Raw genomic sequence first — 21,827 nt, forward strand, 5'->3', positions numbered from 1 at the left:
TGTAAAGTACCTGCTAAAGCTAAAGGCCTTTTAAATTACATTCAAACCACCACATGATGTATACCTTCAGAGATGCAACTGCCCAGGCTCGGTCCTGTTCTATCCAAGAGGGAATCTGGTCACGAGCACTTCTTTGTGAATCCTTATCGAAGCAAGTTATGTTACACACATAAGTTACACACATTTTTGTGAAACACTGTATTCAGTCATAAGATTGTGAGATTTGTGTTATTAACAAAAATAGCATTTACAACAGGAACCTTTCTGTGGCCTTTTCCTAAGCACATAAATGGCACAACAAAACAAAAGTGAGCAGTTACTTAAATTTGAGATACTCTGTTCACATTAACATTTGCTTAACCACTTGACCCTGAAAATATTTTTTCATTTAGGGTATCCATATGACACACTGAAATCTAAGTAGTTTTCCATTAAAAGCAAGTGTGCAGAATCAATAGAATTGAGTAACAGTAAACTACAGCATAATTGGTCAGGTATGGACCAGAAGCTTCTTAAGCTTGCTCTGACACCAAAGAAAACATAGATACATCTCCAGATGTAGGACTCTCAGGGTGGGCAAAAAACTATGCCAAAGTTAGCAAAATGTGTGGACAATTCTATCAGTCCATACCAAAATCACAACTAATATGATACAAGGAGAAAGAATGAGTCAGAACACGGGTTTCAGCTACAAAAGAGGGCTTAAAACCTCCTCAAACATTCCATTGGGAAAAGCCAAACTGTAATCCTAGTAACAGAAACAAAACAAGCAACAATGTAAAAAAAACATATGCAATGCAGAAAATGAGTTGCCATGGTCAAAAAGGTTTTGTATTTTTGTATTACTATGTGAGAAGTAGTTTGTACCTTTAATGTATGAATACAATTAATTAAACAATATAGTAAAAACACAACTCTAACTTTTCAAGCTTTAAGTAAATGTTCCTTGTTTCAAAGCACACAAATAAATGTAGCTTACTGATTTTCTTATGGTGTCTCCAATGATCACACCTGTAAAAGTCTCCCATTCCTAGAAGGAATAAATAAACAACTCAGACAAGTCATAAGACACTTCAAGACTAAAGATTAGTATGTAGTAGCATCTAGACAAAACAAGAAGATAAACAAATTGAATCAGAAAGAATTCTGCTTTTTAAATTCTAGGTAATAGTACCAGAACGTAATTCCTTTTGCAGGATCCAAGCCAAGTGACTGCAGTGCTTCAGAAGAAAAAGAAACAAAAGGAGAAGCCCTGTCTTTGCTAGCACCCAAAGCTCCCACCCTGATTGTCAACTCATAGACTAGCAAGAAGTAACATACATGGCTGGCAAGAACACACAGTGCCTGATAAGGCATCAGTAGTCCACACAGAGCAAACAACTATAGAATCCATGTTTCAGTAGTGTTTCCTGTGATAGTATCCAAAAGACACAGTTGTTAGAACAGGAAGAATACTTAATATAATAGATTGGTATTATGAATACTTTGGTTGCATTAAGAGAGGGAAAATGTAAGTTAAATTTATATATCATTTTAGCCTTTGTATTTGTATCTAGGAAGGCAGTTACTAATCCTTTGAAGACAGATTAGATAAGTATTTAAAAACCATACTAGAAATGGCATGTCCTATATTTGCAGACGATAAGGAACATACTATAGAAATTTTCCTAAGTATTGAAATTTTGCACAATCAGTATCTGAATTCCATGATAAAGAATGTCATTTATTGCTAAAGCCAACAGTAATGTTCCAAATAAAAAAGCTAATCAATTACTGCTGCTCTGACACAGACCACAGCATACCTTTATGCACCCAATCTAGCTAAGTCTTGAAATAACTCTCTCTTTTAATTACAAATTGATGCTCCTCTACATATTACAAAGAAAATGCTTGTGCCCAGAAAACCTGTGAAGACTCCCCTGCTCTGAAACCAGAAAGTGTGTAGTATTTTTATGAAGAAAAGCAGGAGTGTAATATGTAAAGACATGTAAAGCTACCTCAGAAAAATCAATACATGATGATAGAGAGACTGTCTCCACTACGGCCCAAGTATAATGCTGAAGTGGTACTATAAATTTCTTATCACTATGCAAAAAAATCCTAAGTGCAGAAGGCTGAACTCCTCTGGGACAGGGAGACAGAATACTCAGTTCTCTAGCAGCATAATAAGCAAATTCTAGCTGCATCACATTTAAAGCCATAAAAGAAATAACTTCAAAAGAATAACCACTTCACCTTCATTTTCCTCAATAATTACTTTGCACAAGCACTCTTTTCTTAACAATTTAATTAAAGTAACTTGTACCTTTCAGAGAAGCAAGAAAATTATTGATATTATTTCCTTATTTTAATTCTTGAGAGCTCAGATACTGCAGGAATGGGCATTATATGTAACCTGGATTAAGCTGGTTAAGAGCTCTAACAGCTGATGGATTGTTTAGCTGATCTCAGATAAACAATAGTAACTAACACATAAAGCAGTATTTACAAATCCATTAAAATGTCTAGGCAGGCAGGATTTCATTGAGTCAGAAAACTATTTGCAAGTTGTTGCCTTCATGATTTTACAAACTCTAAGATTAGAAAGATAAAGGAAGACATCTTCAGAAGCTGAAAAATAAATAATAAAGATGGATCAGGGAAGTTCTAATAATGGAGAATAGCCAACAAGATTAGTTTGAGTTATTTTTATCAGGCAGCTTCACTGCTGAAATCAACTGTGGGATTTTGCTTGGTCAGTCCCTATGTCTGCAATAAAACCACATTGCATTCATGACACCAAAATGTTTCCACCAACGCTTATTAAACCTGGTACCTTAAACCTTCATCCTTCATCCAATCAAGCTTCTTTACTGCCCTCAAATGTATTATCTGATTTTTTACCTATCACCCTATAATGAACTCTCCTCTAGTAAACTGATGCCTGCTACCATTTGATATTCCTTCTGGCCTCCTGCTTCTGCAGCCATAGGTTTGTCTCTCCATTCCATGTAAGTACTGGTTGATAGCAGGCTGAACATGAGCCAGCAGTGTGCCCAGGTGGCCAAGAAGGCCACTGGCATCCTGGCCTGTATCAAGAACACCTTTTGAAGACACCATTCTTAGACACTGCATAATCAATGTCTGAAAAGATCAAAAGATTACTCCATTTTCCAGTAAGACTCTGCTTTAAGCATCTTCACCTGTAGGCTGCAAAAACAGACTTTTCATTACTTCTCTCTCAGTCTTCCACTCCTTTTCTGCAGTTCAAGACCATGGCATGATGCACAAGCAGCCCTTAGTCACAATGAAACAGGTGTGTATCCATCACTTAACTTACAAACAAATACCCATATTTAACCAGCAGCATGGATAAATGTTTAGGCACATGGTGGCAAAAAGCTGCAAGAACCCTCCATAAATATCTTTTTTTCAGGCCCCTGTTTACTTACCTTTCTCATGGTAATCTTGACTTTGAAACTAATATAATGATGACATCCAAAAGTAACTATCATAGAAATACAGCAGCATATAAATCTAAAATCCCAAGTCCTACACTAAATGACAAAAGTTTCTCTCCACTTGGAGATTTTGTCCTCTACCACTTACATTCTCTTGAAAAAGTTCAGGGTGCATTCCACGCACAAAATGTAGAGCGAACATTAGCTGATCAGCCTGAAAGAAAAGCAGTAGAAATGTATTTATATGTTTATAAAAAGTCACATTACTGGTAATAAAACACCTCTAATTTCAGAGAAGTGACTCAAGGACACATACCCCAGCTTAGAGGCAAACACTAAGCCAAAGCCTGCATCAAATACATCTAAATTCAAGTGAAGAAGAGAAAAACAAGTCTTGGTAATACAGCAAACATACCAAACACAACCCATTATATTTAAATTGTGTCTAGGATATGCTTGACATCTTCTTATAGCAAATTTTTGAAACAAAATTAAGAAAGAACAAACAAACAAACACAACAACAACAAAAACAACCACATAAAAAAAACCCAAACCAAACAAGCCAGAAAAAAGAGTAACTTTCTTTTTCCTAGATGCATTGCATCATTTGAATTTCAATCAGTCTCTGAGCACTGGAGCAACAAGCCAGCAATAAGGATTTAAAGGAGACATAGAATAAACCACTCAAACATTCAAGAAAATATTTTTTTAAAGATATTGGATTGTTAAAACTGGAACTTTCATAGGTGTGCTTTACCAAAGTTGTGCTGGAAAGCACAGACTACTATGTAATACAGTCAATGTCAAAAACTGGAAACTGGTACTCTAGAATAATCAGGACCACTCAGACACCAAGATTGAGGCTTACAGTTTTCATAGTTTGGCTTTCATCTTGGAAGATATATTTTATCAGACAATATATGGCATACATATAGAATAGAATAGAATTAACCAGGTTGGAAAAGACCTTTGAGATCATCAAGTCCAACCTATCATCCAACACTATCTGATCAACTAAACCATGGCACTAAGTGTCCCATCCAGTCTCTTCTTAAACACTTCCAGTGATGGTGACTCCATCACCTCCCCAGGCAGCACACTCCAGAGGCCAATCACTCTTTCGGTGAAGAATTTCACAGTATCACAGTATAACCAAGGCTGGAAGAGACCCCAAGGATCATCAAGTCCAACCTGTTCCAACAGACCTCACAACTAGACCATGGCACCAAGTGCCACGTCCAATCTCCCCTTGAACACCTCCAGGGACGGTGACTCCACCACCTCCCTGGGCAGCACATTCCAATGACGAATGACTCGCTCAGTGAAGAACTTCCTCCTCACCTCGAGTCTAAACCTCCCCTGGCACAGCTTGAGACTGTGTCCCCTTGTTCTGGTGCTGGTTGCCTGGGAGAAGAGACCAACCCCCTCCTGTCTACAACCACCTTTCAGGTAGTTATAGAGGGCAATGAGGTCACCTCTGATCCTTCTCTTCTCCAGGCTAAACAATCCCAGCTCCCTCAGCCTCTCCTCATAGGGCTGTGCTCAAGGCCTCTCACCAGCCTTGTTGCCCTTCTCTGAACACGTTCAAGTGTCTCGATGTCCTTCTTAAACTGAGGGGCCCAGAACTGGACACAGTACTCAAGGTGTGGCCTAACCAATGCAGAGTAGAGGGGCACAATGACCTCCCTGCTCCTGCTGGCCACACTATTCCTAATACAGGCCAGGATGCCATTGGCCCTCTTGGCCACCTGGGCACACTGCTGGCTCATGTTTAGGCGGGTGTCAATCAGCACCCCCAGGTCCCTCTCTGTTTGACAGCTCTCCAGCCACTCTGACCCCAGCCTGTAGCTCTGCATGGGGTTGCCGTGGCCAATTTCTTCATTCTATTCTATTCTATTCTATTCTATTCTATTCTATTCTATTCTATTCTATTCCATTCCATTCCATTCCATTCCATTCCATTCCATTCCATTCTATTCTATTCCATTCCATTCCATTCCATTCCATTCCATTCCAAACATCCCCTGGTGCAGCTTGAGACTGTGTCCTCTTGCTCTGGTGCTGGTTGCCTGGGAGAAGAGACCAACCCCCAGTTGTCTACAACCTCTTTTCAGGTAGTTGTAGACAGCAATAAGGTCTCCTCCTCTGATGCAGTGGCTGAGCAGGTCTCTAACTACTTCCTCCTGGATTACAGAGGAACTGTACTGCTCCCTGACTCCATCTGCCAGCTCAGGAGGCCAGTTGTCCAGAATACAACCTATCTTGCTATTAAAAACTGAGGCAAAGAAGGTGTTAAGTACCTCTGCTTTCTCCTCATCTTTAGTTACAATATTCTGTTCCGTGTCCACTAAGGAATGGAGGTTGTCCTTGCCCTTCCTTTTGCCATTAATAATATATTTATAAATATATATATTTATATATAAAATATATTTATAACATAAAAATATATTTATAAATAATATATGTATAAAAGCATTTTTTGTTGTCCTTCACAGAAGTTTTTTCTCTCATGAAAATTTTAACCAAGCATAAGGAAGCTGATACCTCTTCTCCTTTCAAGAAAGTTAGCCATGGCTAAAGAGCACAAAGCAGAGGTGAAAGGGAAGAACAGGAGAAAAAAATCAGTGATATGTGGGATTGGGTTAAATCTGCAAGGCAAAGGCATCTCAGCCAGCTGCATAACGCAGCTGCACTCCTACAGAAATCAACTGCATGCCTGACAATGATGATGGAATTTTTCATGGTGTGGTTTCCCACATACATGCCTTACACATACTTCAAAGTGACAGTCTGATTGTCCTTATCTTCAGAGAATTACCACTCAGAAGAATATTAAATTAAATATCATTGGAAAATTAATTGTGGGAGACTTTTCAGAAAACATAGGATCAAATATGAGAAAAGCCACCTGATTCAAAGCCAGAAAATACATCAAGAACAATATATGGAGGAACAGAGGAACAGATAGAAACAAACCAGCTAACAGGTAGAGATTTGGGATAGAATGGGGGGGGGGAGGAGAATAGAATAGAATAGAACAGAATAGAACAGAATAGAATAGAATAGAATAGAATAGAATAGAATAGAATAGAATAGAATTAACCAGGTTGGAAAAGACCTTCAAGATCATCGTATTACATTTCTTTCTTTTTAGTCTCCTTTTTTATTTTTAAACCAAACAAACAAAGAACCACACAAAATCTGATCATAACAGCCAAGTCAAACACTCATACTTAGGAATGCCACAAATATGAGCAAATAAAAGTGGTCAGAAGGTTTGCAAAGCCTGGGACTGGCTGTGAAGCCAGAATAAGGCAAAGATTTGGAGCCAGAGGTAAAGTAGAAACAGGACCACTCTGAGAAGAGGCTTGTCCATTAGAAAACTGCTCCGTGGAGAAATGTGCATAAGTAGGCTTAATTCTGTCATACCATCATTTTTAGTCCTCCTCATTTTGTATGTTAAGCATTGTTATTGTAATTTTTTTGCATGTATTACCTATGTACTGATACAGGATTACAGGACCACAGGATGTTAGGGGTTGGAAGGGACATCCGGCTATCTTCGAGTCCAACCCCCCTGCCTGCCAGAGCAGGACCATATAATCTAGAGCAATTCTGCTTACTTAAAGTAGATCAAGTGTGGGTTCCTGAAAGAATACATTCAAGCTCAATGCAAAGTACAAAAGCCAAAAACAAAGAAGATGATCTTACCTTAAACAAACAACGACAAACATATTCATACACTGTATGTTTCAAGGAGCAAATAAGTGAGCTGATTCTTTCCTCGGTGTTACTCGAATCCTAAAAAGAAAGTCTGGATTTCAAAAATTCATCTCACAGTAAACATTTTTTGTGTACCCTCTAAATTTCAGCAAAATGACACAAATAATCTAGACTCTGTGTGACACTAGCTCTAAAAACATGTGAGAGTTCAGCTATCAATAAGTAGGTGATAAAATGAGAAGCTCATGATGAAGCATTAAGAAATGGGTATTTTGGCTTTGAGTATTTTGACTGTGAACATTATACAACATTATGGATAAGATAATTACATAGAGAATGAAATAACAGTTTAGAACAGAACACAATAGAGTAGAACAGAACAGAACAGAACAGAACAGAACAGAACAGAACAGAATAGAATAGAATAGAATAGAATAGAATAGAATTAACCAGGTTGGAAAAGACCTTTGAGATCATCATGTCCAACCTACCACCCAACACTATCTAATCAACTAAACCATGGCACCAAGTGCCCCATCCAGTCTCTTCCTAAATACCTTCAGTGATGGTGACTCCACCACCTCCCTGGGCAGCCCATTCCAATGGCCAGTCTGGTAGTTTTAGGCTGTACCTTTAACATTTTCCACAGATCATAAACAGAAAGTGGTAGAATGTAAATAAATCACCATTGGGTGTAAAAAGGAAAATAATGATAAATTCTAAACAATCCCATTGGATACATAATAAACATAAGGCTGGTAATGTAAGCTATCCTTCTTTTCAGCTTCCTTGCTCTGGGAGACACTAACTTGCTTCTGTTGGCTCTTTGCCAGCATTGGCTACATTGCTTTGTTTTGTCCAAGTCTAACAAAACAATTCTCTGCTCTTTCTCTTGTCCCTTTGTGTCCAGGGGGGTAAGGTGGGGAGCAGGGAAGGGGAAGCTATAAGCTACCCTGGTTTTTGGCCAGGGGTGTTCTTGTGCTGTTTATAAATTGCAAATATCTGCAAATATATGTAAATATTGTGTATTTTGTACATATTCACTGCATTTCATTGTAGAGTGTAGTTTTGCTTGTAAATACTGCTTCATTTGCTTCCAACTGGGATGGGCTGGCAATTTAATGTAGGGGGAAATTTTCAACCCACCCAACAGAATCACAGAATAAACCAGGTTGGAAAAGACCTCGGGGAAGGGCAAGGGCAAGGGCAAGGGCAAGGGCAAGGGCAAGGGCAAGGGCAAGGGGAAGGGGAAGGGGAAGGGGAAGGGGAAGGGGAAGGGGAAGGGGAAGGGGAAGGGGAAGGGGAAGGGGAAGGGGAAGGGGAAGGGGAAGGGGAAGGGGAAAGGAAGGGAAGGGAAGGGAAGGGAAGGGAAGGGAAGGGAAGGGAAGGGAAGGGAAGGGAAGGGAAGGGAAGGGAAGGGAAGGGAAGGGAAGGGAAGGGAAGGGAAGGGAAGGGAAGGGAAGGGAAGGGAAGGGAAGGGAAGGGAAGGGAAGGGAAGGGAAGGGAAGGGAAGGGAAGGGAAGGGAAGGGAAGGGAAGGGAAGAAAAAGAAAAGAAAAGAAAAGAAAAAAAGAAAAGAAAAGAAAAGAAAAAAGAAAAGAAAAGAAAAGTAAAAAAAAAAGAAAAAAGAAAATAAAAGAAAAAGGAAAAGGAAAAGAAAGGAAAAGAAAGTGACTTTGTTTTCAGATGGCACAGCAATTTTATGCTTTATTTGTACAGTAAAAATCATTTAAAAATTCCATGTGCACCTGTTCTGAATCTCTAAATCACAGCAGTTCAGTATCACTACTTAAATCATTACTACTACATCATTACCATCGTAATTTCAGCATCAGTTATCACACATTGGTTTTTTTTAAAATGACCAAGCAACTAACAAATTCTAAGGCTAAAAGCAGATTGATTTTTCTGAAGCATTAACAGCTTCAGGAAGACAGAAAATACCTGCTCGCTTTGTAAAGCCCTTTGGAAGAGCCGCAGGAAAGCCGCCAGACTAAACCGGTACATGTTATTAATTTTGGCCAAGTCAGAGATAACAAAGTACATCTTGCTAGCAGACTCTGCTAACGGCAGATAGGCGTCCCGTTCCTGCGGATAAAAAAAAATTACTCATTGTAACACCGCGGTACATTACTGCCATCTGCTGGAGACTGTGTACACATTTATACATCCCACAGAGAAAACATCGGGATGACCCAGTACTTAGAAAAACACAATCCTTTCTGACTCTTCAGATCGAGGGATGTGTACTCAAGAATTCCACACTGTCTTTAGATTTAAAAAATAAAAATCTTTAACTTATGAAGAACGTTTTTGAAATTAATCCCTAGGGCACTGAGAATAGAATAGAATAGAATTAACCACGTTGGAAAAGACCTTTGAGATCATTGAGTCCAACCTATCATCCAACACCGTCTAATCAACTAAACCATGGCACCAAGCACCCCATCCAGTCTCTTCCTAAACACCTCCAGTGATGGTGACTCCACCACTTCCCTGGGCAGCACATGCCAATGGCCAATCACTCTTTCTGGAAAGAACTTCTTCCTAACATCCAGCCTGAACCTCCCCTGGTGCAGCTTGAGACTGTGTCCTCTTGTTCTGGTGCTGGTTGCCTGGGAGAAGAGACCAGCCCCCACCTGGCTACTACCTCCTTTCAGGTAGTTGTAAACAGCAATGAGGCCTCTCTCCATCACAGAACACACCCCAAATTAAACTTTTTAACTGAACAAAACCATAGAGGAAGATCCTGTCATGTGTTATAAACCCAGCACAACAGATAATAGCATCACCAATTATCTAAAGTTTTGCAGTAGCAGGGGATATATTAAGTAAGAGCATCCATGAGGATAAGAGCATCCATGAGGATGATTGTAGGACTTGAAATCTCTCCTATGAAGAATGACTTAGAAACCTGGGGCTGTTTAGTATTGAGAAGAGAAGGCTGAGAGAGGGTCTTATCAATGTCTATAAATATCTGACAGGTGGGTGTCAAGATGAAGGTGCCAGGCTCTTTTTGATTGAGCCCAGTGACAGGACAAGGAACAACAGGTACAAGCTAGAACACAGGAGGTTTCACCTTAACATGAGGAGACCATTATTTAGAAGTGAGGGTGACAGAGCACCAGAACGGGCTTCCCAGAGAGGTTGTAGAGTCTCTTTCTCTAGAGACTTCAAAATCCTGCCTGGATGCATTCCTGTGTGGCCTGTTCTAGGTGAACCTGCTTTGGCAGGGGGGTTAGACTCCATGAAGGCCCCTTCCAACTCCTAACATTCCGTGATATGAGACATGATAGTGTTTGGATGAGCAGATTGCAAAAAATACAGTCAAAATGCATTACTTGCAAGTAAGTCCTTGGGGAAAATTCCTTTAATTCAACCTGGCTGATTTTTAATTGCTTAGCTACCCACCAAGTGTGGAAACAAAACATTTATACTTGCATACACCAAGTACCTTTTACTCAAAAAAAGTAATTTAGTATGTAATTGATCTTCTACTCCTGTGGATGTACATATGTTCTGTTTAAAGAAGATGACTATATTCAGCAGGAAAAAGACAGCAACAAAAGATTAAAATTCTTTTACCTTATCAAGGAAACTTTGGAGTCTGTGAGATTCAGCAAGTGATTCTTGGATGAGTGCACTACTTGCTTTAGTCTGATTCAAAGACTCAATCAGCTCCTTATTTTCGAGTATGTTGCCTTGTGACGTTGCAAGCGTCTGTGAAACAAAAAATCATCTATGTTACATTTTAAAAAGCCTTTAAAGTAACCATTTTGGAAGCTGTCCTTCCTGTCTTGTACATATTTCTGAATCACTGAATGCATCAGGACTAAGTAGAAGGGCGTGTAGTTATTCTGGAAACCAAGATGTCGATTTAAAGAAGCATGGAACATAAAGCCAGTCATTCCTAAACTCATTTTGCAGCAAAAGCACTCCAACATCCCTTATACAATTGAGTTCACATTTCCAGCTAATGGGAATATTCACAATTCCAACAATTTCAGTTTGTCATCAGAGATTGCTTCAAACTCCTTGAAATCAGTCCACATTTTCCCTGACTTCTCCTGTGCAAACCATTTTGTTTGTAGTAAGTTAGAAAAGCTTGAATGATTCACTATTAAATACTTTATTATTATATGTTATATTTAATGTAATATTAAATATATTATAGTCAGTTCTGAATGGATACCTGTAAAGCAGCATTTCAGGATATTTGGAGGCACAGATTCACCAGCTACAATAGTAGAATCACAGAATCACAGAATCACAAGGTTGGAAGAGACCTCAAAGATCATCAAGTATCATGTTCAAGTGTCTCAATGTCCTTCCTGAACTGAGGGGCCCAGAACTGGACACAGAACTCAACATGTGGCCTAACCAGTGCAGTGTACAGGGGCAGAATGACCTCCCTCCTCCTGCTGGCCACACTGTTCCTGATATAGGCCAGGATGCCATTGGCCCTCTTGGCTGCCTGGGCACGCTGCTGGCTCATGTTCAGCCTACCATCGACCAGTACCCCCAGGTTCCTCTCTGCCTGGCTGCTCTCCAGCCACTCTGACCCCAGCCTGTAGCACTGCATGGGGTTGCTGTGGCCAATGTGCAGAACCTGGCACTTGGATGTGTTAAATCTCATGCTGTTGGATTCTGCCCATCTGTCCAACCTGTTGAGGTCCCTCTGCAAAGCCTCTCTATTCTCTAGCAGATCAACTCCTGCCCCCACTTTGGTGTCATCTGCAAATTTACTGATGATGGAAAATTTGCAGGCGACACCAAGCTGGGGGCAGGTGAAAAAGTAACAGTATGATTTTTAACAAAGTTTTATTTTGTAATGCATTAAAACTAACGAAACTTCTAATCACTCACTCTGTTGAATCTATCTAGCCCAACAATTCCTGCATTTAACATTAGCAATGCTTAACATATTGAAACACTACCAGTTTCATGACAGACATACATATTTTAACCACCCTACTCTCTCAAGAGCCCCACATTTCTCAAATAAAAGACTCTGAGGTCTCATTATTCCAACACTTTCATCATCTTCAATCAAACACATAACAACATGAACACTATCTTACTGATCTAACAGATATAAAAGAGGTAAATTCATTTTACTTCCAAAAGAGATTCCTCAAGCTTAGCTAGTTGTATCTTCTTGTCTTCCTCTTGTTGCAGTAGTTTTGTCTTCTGCTCTTCCAAATCAGGCTTCTCATGCTGAATTGTTAAAGCCAAAAGCTGAAAAGAAAGGAGATTGTTCAACAGAATAAGAAATACTATAATATTTAATAAGCTATATTAATTAGCTGTATTGCATAATACATACTAATTAATCATACTGCAGTATATGGTCTATAGCTTTTATAACAGACTTTTGAGGGTTTATTCAGTTGCACCAGCAATCTAACTGTTTTGAATCTATGTAGACATTCAGGATATTTTGCAATGGCAAGTATAACCCAGGAGTTACTGTCAGCCATGCCCTTGTGTGTAACAGCTAAGGCAAACCAGGTGAGATATTCAAGGATATTTCAAAAGGTACTGGGTCACTTTATTCAGGACACATGCTTTTAAGATGAGACCCAAGACATTTTGCACCTCAGTCTGAATCACATCTGTATATAAATGACTGGCAGTCTTCATTGTGTATATTCTGTTATCAAATATAACAAGAAGTAGCTGATAGACAACACACACTTGAAAAAATGGCAGCAAATTGCTTTTCAGCAAGTCTACCAAAGACAAAAAAGAGAGGAAACAACAAACAAAGCTTTTTCTTTTCTCCTGTATTTCCACTTAGCAGAGATCAATTCACTTGGCTACACAGAATCACAGAATTGCTTTGGTTGGAAAAGACCTTTAAGATCAAGTCCAACTGTTAACCTAGGTCACCACTAAACTATGTGGCTAAGTGGCACATCTACACATCTTTTAAATAACTCCAGGGATGGTGACTCAACAACATTCTATACAGGCTGCTCCAATGATTTACAACCTTTTCAGTGAAGAATTCTTTCCTAATACCCAATCCGCACAATTTGTCCTAATCACTTATTACTTGGAACAATGGACCAACACCCACCTCACTACAACCATTTAGATAGTTATAGAGAGTGACAAGGTCTCCCCTCAGCTTCCTTTCCTCCAGTTCCCTCAGACACTGCTCAGACTTGTGCTCAAGACCCTTCACCAGCTTCATTGCCCTTCTCTGGACACATTCCAGCACATGACAGTGTCATGGGTTGAATTTAAATCTGCTGCTGTTATTCAAAACCATCCTGCCTTATGTCAGCTCCAAAAGGAAAGGGTTGGCTGGAGCAAAGTATTGTGGGGCTTGAAGTTCAGATTGTAATAGAAGAGGCTTCCTGTTCTGGTTGCTGCTTTTAGGTTCTGGGTTTTTAGGTGTTAATTCTCTTCCATTGGGATGGCAGACAGATGGGAAGCAGCTCTCTGCCTTGGCTTTTTAGCTCACTGGCTTTCTGCTTGCTGATGCTTTCTGCGGTGCTTTTCCTGAAAATAGGCTAAGGAAATTGTGCATTATGTTATCTCATGTATATTAAACTCTTATCTCAACCTGGAGGGTTTCTTGTTTGTGTTACTTTCCCTCAGTCCTGTTTTGGGGGGAAACAGGGGGGTTAACCTGCTTACCACACGTTATCCTGTTACAGACAGCTTCTTTCTTGTAGTGAGGGGCCTAAAACAACATAGTACTCAAGGTGATACCATTGGTCTTCTTGGCTGTCTGGGCACATTGCTGGCTCATCTTCAGATCATGTCAACCAGCACCCCCAGGTCATTTTCTGCTGGGCAGTTTTGCAGCTACTCTATCCCCCTGCCTGTAGCATTTCATAGCATATTTATGACTCACTACTAGGATCCAGAGTGCATAAAAACTCAGTATCCATTTTACCATTTATATTTGTGTGCTGGAAAATATCTCTGTGACCATTAATACAAACTGTACCATAAGGCTTCTTCCAGAAGACTGATGTCACTGTGAGTCAGGTATACATATAGAATCATAGAATCAATAAGGTTGGAAAGATCTCAAAGATCATCAAGTCCAACCTGTCACCCAACACCTCATGACTACTAAACCATGGCAACAAGTGCCACATCCAATCCCATCTTCAATACCTCCAGAGACAGTGACTCCACCACTTCCCAGGGTAGCCCATTCCAATGGCTAATAACTCTCTCTGTGAAAAACTTTCTCCTCAGCTCAGGCCTAAACTTCTGCTGGCACAGTTTGAGACTGTGTCCTCTTGTTCTGGTGCTGATTGCCTGGGAGAAGAGACCAATCCCCACCTGGCTACAACCTCCCTTCAGGTAGTTGTGGAGAGCAATAAGGTCTGCCCTGAGCCTCCTCTTCTCCAGGCCAAGCAACGCCAGCTCCCTCAGCCTCTTCTCATAGAGCTTGTGGTCCAGACCTCTCCCCAGCCTCACTGCCCTTCTCTGGACATGCTTTCCTGCTCCAGCTGGCCACACTATTTATGATGCAGGCCAGGATGCCATTGACCTTCTTGGCCACCTGGGCACACTGCTGGCTCATGTTCAGCCAGCAGTCAATCAGTACCCCTAGGTCCCTTTCTGTCTGGATGCTCTCCAGCCACTCCAAGTCCCAGCCTGTAGCACTGCATGGTGTTCTTGTGGCTAAAGTGCAGCACCCGGCCCTTGGACTTGTTGAATGCCATCATGTTGGACTCTGCCCATCTGTCCAGCCTGTCAAGGTCCCTCTGGAGAGCACTTCTACCCTCTAATTACTGCTTACCTGTCCTCTTAAGCCACTTCCTGTTGTGGAAAAGTTTACTTCTGTTACAATAGAAGCAGCATCAGGTGGAATGAAGGGATTTGGGTTCCTTGTTGACAGAAAAAGACGGAACTCTTCATTATAATCTACCATTTTTTCTCCTATTTGTACAGCGTAACGGGGCCCTGTAAATTACAAATATAAAAGTATAACATTCATTTATACATTGTTTAGAAAGAAAAAGAAAAACAAAACAAACATACATAATCTGTCCTGCATTGCTAGACTAAAGAAGAGCTATAGCACAGCACTAGTTAGAGAAAGTTACATAGTGAGAATATTTAATACAGCAGGGTAGTTTAATTATCCTTACCCAGTACAAAAGCATAAATGCCCAAAAATGCATTTAAAGCAATACTAATGAATCTTTCAAATCTTTAAACAATGAATAATAATTTTAAAACAAAGACAAAAGATGCACTGAAGAATCCCCTGTTTGTGCAAGAATCCTGTCATCATTGACACATTCACTTACATTTCCACATAGGTATACCATAATTACAAATTGGCCAATTAAGATAGTTCCACGTCTTCTGAATGTGATCCAAAACTCCAAAACTATTTCTCTCTGTACCAACATTTATTTGAAAGAGGTTGATGCTGCTGTAAAATCATAACTTTATTAAAATATTACTTTCTATGACAATTGTTCTAGAGAAAGTTTATGAAACTAAAGATGCTGGGATATCTAGTCATTACAATGAAAGAAAAACATTCCATCAAGAAATATCCCATAAACCTGTCATATTCTAAATAGATTTAATTATAGTATGGAAAAAACCAATTTATTAAATTTCATCTCTCATGGTCTTCAATCTGTCTTTATACTCCTAATATTTTGACATTTCTCAACATGCCTGACACAAAATGAAACTGTATGTTTGGCCTCTCCCAACTCTCCTTCTACTACCGGTTTCCATTCCAGCAGGGTCAGGAAAGAAGACTAGAACAATCATGACTAGAGTAAGATTTTGCCTCCTGATACTCAAAAAGAATGAAGAATAGAATCTAAAGATGAAAAGTTTCAAAAGTGAAAATTTCCTTTCCAGAGAATTTGAGGTGTCATAGTTAGGTCCCTCTCTGTTTTTAGGAATGGAAGCAGACCAGCAATGTTCTAAGTATAAATGTCTTACTAAAGCACTGGCAGAGATGAAAATCAGATAGGAGTTCTGCTTCTGTGCTGAGGATCCAAATAAATTTTAGGCCTATGCTATAAAAATGTCAAACAGAAAATTGAAGCTGTACAAAGATAAACTTATTGCAGTCCTTATATTCACATTTTCCTTAACATTCCATTCCAAGCAATGATGCACAGTGATCACAAGAAAAATAATGTGGACCAGCCTATATCTCCTTGTTTTGACAAAGAGGAGTGTATGCTTGCTTGTGAAGTGACTGGAGACTCCAACAGTGACCATTCTTACTTTCCACTCAACTCCAAAAAGGAGTCTTGAGCTATTTTCAGTGCCCAAAGATCATACTGTAAATCACATGCACAGACTTCAGACACTAGTATAATTACTAAGGATAACGTAAATACATTTCACTTACAATAATCTAGAAAGAATTCAAAACATGTATTACTTTATTTTTCAGTCCATTCAGTTCTTTTGATACAATTTTGTTCTTTTTTATTTCAAAATTTGCAATATAAGTCAACATAACTCAGGATGAGATACTTTTGCCATTACTATTTATCCTTCCTAAACTTCCAACACAATTTTTCATATCGGCCTTTTTAAGGTAACTACATCCAAAGAGCTTATGTAGAGTTATATAGAGTACATTCTCTCTCCAAAGCAGGGATATTGTAAAATTTAATCATTTAATTTGTCCTTCTTCTTTTTTTTTTTAACTTTCATTCCATCCATTATGAAGACTCTTTTCACTGTCTCCTGTTTATGACTGCCCCCAACTCCAAAGTAAGATCAGGGACAGACCTATAGGACTTCTTAAGTTCCAGACACATGAAATAGAAAAAGCAACACCAACACACTAAAACTCTGATTTCTAACTGCACATCCAGTTGTGTAATTTCTCATCTATTTAAGGCCCAAGTTCCTAAGTAAAACTTCATGTTTGAAATTACTAGTAGAAAATAATTCAAAATTTAACATGCAAACAACCACTTGATTCAAACTTCAACCAAAAAGTAACCTTCAAATACTTTTCAATATATTCCTGCTTACTAAACAAGAACATTATCTGCAACATACTTCATGCACTGAAGTGTTAGTAGCAGGCTAATGATAAAGCAGAAAAAAAATACATTATACTAAATGTTTTCAGAAAATTTGAGTTTTATGTCATAGATAGATAGATAGAGATATAGATATAAAACCTATAAAGGACTTGAGCAAGCATTTGCAAAGATCTTGGTCATTTACCTTGAGCAACAAGATCTTTTCTTAGCAATGGGTAAAGTACAGGCTCCACTCCATCCATTTCCTGTATAACAAGGGTTTTCCCAAATCTGACTGCCAGCTCAAGAGCAGTTAGGAAGTTGGTGTCCTGGGTAAATACAACAAATACTTTTGATTCACATTTTTTTAAAACAGTCACACTTCAGAATGAACAGGAAGGCATTACACTGGGAGTCTAAATCTAAAAATCAATAGACTAGAATAGACTAGACTAGACTAGACTAGACTAGACTAGACTAGAATAGAATAGAATTAACCAGGTTGGAAAAGACCTTCAAGATCATCGAGTCCAACCTATCATCCAACATTACCTAATCAACTAAACCATGGCAACAAGTGCCCCATCCAGTCTCTTCCTAAACACCTCCAGTGATGGTGACTCCACCACCTCCCTGGGCAGCACATTCCAATGGCCAATCAATCACTTTTTCTATGAAGAATTTCTTCCTAACATCCAACCTAAACCTCCTCTGGTGCAGCTTGAGACTGTGTCCTCTTGTTCTGGTGCTAGTTGCCTGGGAGAAGAGACCAGCCTCCACTGGGCTACAACCTCCCTTCAGGTAGTTGTAGACAGCAATAAGGTCTCCCCTGAGTCTCCTCTTCTCCAGGCTAAGCAACCCCAGCTCTCTCAGCCTCAAAACTCTATTATAAGCATCGTATCATATTTCAAGGTTTAGCCACAAGTGTTTACTTTAAATAAGTTTATCTATTCAGCTAATGACATACAGGCATCCTATTTAACATGCCTAGTTTTCCAAGTGCTGCACCTGAAGAGGGTAGGTCTACCACAGGTCTTGTGTCAGGTCTGTCAGGTGCACCTGGAAGTCTTGTCTAGGTAACACATCTCAAATGTTATAAGTTAGCTCTGTCTCAACCCTGAATCAAGACCTACAAACCATATGCATGTCAACAGTAAGACATCTAAATGAAGTGGGTTTGCATGTAGGTGTCTAAAGATGCACATGGTGTTTAAGATTCCATTACAGTCAATGAACATCCCAGACAACGCAGGTAACAGAGCCTAAAGGGTAATCAAGGCACTCAGCGAGCCGGGGAAGTACTCAATTACCCCCCCAAAATTTGTCTAATATTGCCAGAGTATCTTAGAGGCCTGTATGAAGCTGGCAGTGATCTGTGCAAGACCTACATTCTGTTGAAAAAGTATCTTGAGGCCAGATGGAGTTCAATAAGCGACTTTGGAACAGCACCAGATTCCTGCCTATGTGTGTGCAACTGAGCCAAGCCTCACCACCAGTAAAATGCAGACATCTAATCTTAGGTACCTTAAACTCAAACTAAAATCTCATTTACAATACCTAATCTAGATTATACAATACAAAAATCATATGGAAGAAGTCCTTACATACTCCTGAAATCCAGTGACCAAGAATACAAAAGACCTCTCTCTTTACTATCTCCCTCTTGGAGAGGGCAGCACAAAGAGGCAAAGTTGTAGCAGTAATATACAATGATGACTCCCAAGTCTTAAATACTCTGATCTCCCCCTCAAGTAAAGAAATTTTCAGTACCATGTAACAATGATAGTAACCAACAACATGAGAACAGAATAGAATAGAATGGAATAGAATGGAATAGGATAGGATAGAATCAATAAGGTTGGAAAAGACCTCAGAGATCATCAAGTCCAACCTATCACCTAATATCTCATGACTAACTAAACCATGGCTTCAAGTGCCACATCCAATCCTTTTTTGAACACCTCTCTAGGGACTGTGACTCCACCACCTCCCTGGGCAGAAATTACATACTTCCAGGAATATAATCCTATTTTTGGTGATTGTTGTCATATCCCTTTAAAAACTCTCTCTCTGAAGTCTGGAACAGGATGAGCTCAAGCACAATGGAATTGTGAGACCACGTATAAATACTGTACCTGTTGGTTAATAACTTCTAAACGTGACTCCTTCAAATGGGTCTTCAACCATTCAGTAGCCCGGAAAGAAGGGTCTATCAAAAATGGGCAAACTTTACTCTAAGGGGAAGAAAAATAAATACATATTTACTGAAATCTGTATCACAGTATCACTAAGGTTGGAAGAGACCTCAAAGATCATCTAGTCCAACCCGTCACCACAGACCTCATGACTGGACCATGGCACCAAGTGCCACGTCCAATCCCCCCCTGTTTTAAGAATAAAATTGAATAGAGTTCTTTTTCATTTGCCCAAACTAACAGTATAGTAATTTCAAAATCCTTTTAATTAACAAACTGTTCCAAGAAACAGTAACAGCCTAAATAATGAAATGACAACAAACATTAGGAGGAGGAATTTTATGTAATTCATTTATATTTCTTTTAATATTGTTACTATTACTATTACTATTACTACTACTACAACTACTACTACTAATAATAATAATAATAATATTTTATTATTATTATTTGTTGTTGTTGTTGTTATTTTATTTTTCCAAAGATAAAAATTCTCAGGCATTTGTCCAGCTAAAGTTAGGTAGCTCCTCACCTTCTTGTGAAAACACAAACCTCTATTCAGTGAGTATAATATACAGCTTGTGTTACAGTTGCTTTGAATCTTAAAATGGGCAAAGGTACACCACTGGGTTTGGAAGTCAAATCATTTTAGAAAGGCATAAAGACACAAACAGCTTTCTACTTATAATCACAAGCAAATCCAGATCTCAAACCTGCAAACACTAGGGTGTGAAATATTTTGGTGATATTGCTTAGTAACATGTATACCAGTGAGACAGCAGGGTTTCATTTTACTAAAACCTCTATCAGTGTGGCTGCCATACCAGTATTCTGCTAAGCTTTACTATTTTATTATACATATAAAGATATGTTATGCCATATGCATTGCTTTTGGAATGCTCAGACTTTAACCACTGATATACCAATTAGGTAAGTGCTCAAAATTCACACAGTGGTCACAACACAGTGACCACAGAGAAGGTACTAGTTGGGCAAGTGGAAGGAGACCTACTCAACACTGACACATGCATTTAAGATTCCACAGAACAGTTGAGCTTGTACTGTAGCTGACATTGGTAAAATACCATGTCTAATTCTAGTTTTAAAAGGGTGCTGAAAAAATACTGTACACCACAAAAATTATTGGAGTTAAGGGAAGGTTTGAAATAGCTCTTCCCACATAGTGAGATTTTTAAGAGCTCAATTTATTCAGCTTACAAAAAAAAATTAAAATGGGACTTTGTTATACCATGTAAGTAGCTTAAATGGGGGAAATGGCATTTATTGAAAAGCTTTTTAATCAAATTGAGAAAGGAATAACTAGATCTAGTATCAAGACAATAAGGTAAATTTAAACTGTAGAGAATTCTGTAACTGATTTGAAAGAATCATCAGTCACCCAAGCAAAGTGCCTGTGGCAAATGCAGATTCTCCTCATGGCACTAAATCTTTACTTTCTAGCAGATCTAATAAATTGCTACATTATAATTATTATGTTATGCACATAATTGTTCAACTGCATATATATATATTTGTTGTATCTCATATATCTGCATGATAAAGCTGACTCACGATTGTAAGCACAGTATTACTATTCTTTTCCCAAGTATTATTAGCTACTGGCCTGATACTTTTTTTATCCTGTATCACAGAGCCAATTTGATAAAATCTGAGAGTTGGAATCTAGATGTTTTTAAAGGTGCCTGCATACAGCCTTTCCTTTTTTTCTGAGAAAAAAAAAAGTATTAGAAATGATATGTCATTATATTATATAGGATATAATCTTCCCCTCATTCTATTGGTGTTAATGATTATTCACATTTTAAGCTCGGACAGACTGACACCAGTCAGATGTCTGTTTGGCATCTGGGAGAAAACTGCAAAAGCACAAAAGAAAAATAGAATAGAATAGAATAGAATAGAATTAACCAGGTTGGAAGAGACCTTCGAGATCATCGTGTCCAACCAATGTGTTTTCTTTAACTGTTCTGTTGTTCCCCTTTTGCCACAGAATACTGAGAGTGGTTCTGTGGTGCTAATAAAATAAAACAAATGAAATAATTCAAAATTCCAGAAAGGTGTCATGTTACTGAAACTTTTAAAGTTAACTGCTTTCAAGACAAGAAAAACAAAACAATTACCTGTAAGATGACAAGAGCATTTTCTATTGAAAGGTCATCTGAAGGTAACCCTTCACTTTTCCAGACTAACTCCTCACTTTCTGTACACAGGAAGCGCCGTAGATCGAACTCTGATAAATTAAAGAGTCTAAATGCACACTGGTATTGATACTCTGCATAATTTATAAGCATTTACAACTCTATATACAGTGGAGGGTATAACACAATGCAAGTCTGTAGTTTTCCCTTAAATGCATTATTTTATTTCTTGAACTTATTAACAAGCTGATGCTCTGAAAAACACTTAACAGTGTTAACCAACACACATAAGATAAAAATGATGACTGAAAAAGCAGA

General features: G+C 38.8%; 1 protein-coding gene across 1 annotated transcript in view; it reads right to left on the minus strand.

The window, feature by feature from the left end:
- The window catches only part of DYNC2H1 (dynein cytoplasmic 2 heavy chain 1), a 180,336-nt gene that overhangs the window by 76,728 nt on the left and 81,781 nt on the right, over positions 1–21,827 (minus strand). Inside the window, exons 63-73 of the mRNA XM_009896774.2 lie at positions 21,492–21,601; positions 19,291–19,389; positions 17,361–17,484; positions 14,935–15,098; positions 12,282–12,401; positions 10,749–10,883; positions 9,108–9,251; positions 7,153–7,242; positions 3,589–3,654; positions 980–1,030; positions 65–142 (exon numbers count right to left, since the gene is read on the minus strand). Of these exons, the coding sequence (XP_009895076.2) occupies positions 65–142; positions 980–1,030; positions 3,589–3,654; positions 7,153–7,242; positions 9,108–9,251; positions 10,749–10,883; positions 12,282–12,401; positions 14,935–15,098; positions 17,361–17,484; positions 19,291–19,389; positions 21,492–21,601 (1,181 nt within the window). The remainder of the gene's footprint in view (positions 1–64; positions 143–979; positions 1,031–3,588; positions 3,655–7,152; positions 7,243–9,107; positions 9,252–10,748; positions 10,884–12,281; positions 12,402–14,934; positions 15,099–17,360; positions 17,485–19,290; positions 19,390–21,491; positions 21,602–21,827) is intronic.

Source organism: Dryobates pubescens, chromosome 10, assembly GCF_014839835.1.
Source record: "Dryobates pubescens isolate bDryPub1 chromosome 10, bDryPub1.pri, whole genome shotgun sequence".
In the NCBI taxonomy this organism is placed as follows: Eukaryota; Metazoa; Chordata; class Aves; order Piciformes; family Picidae; genus Dryobates; species Dryobates pubescens.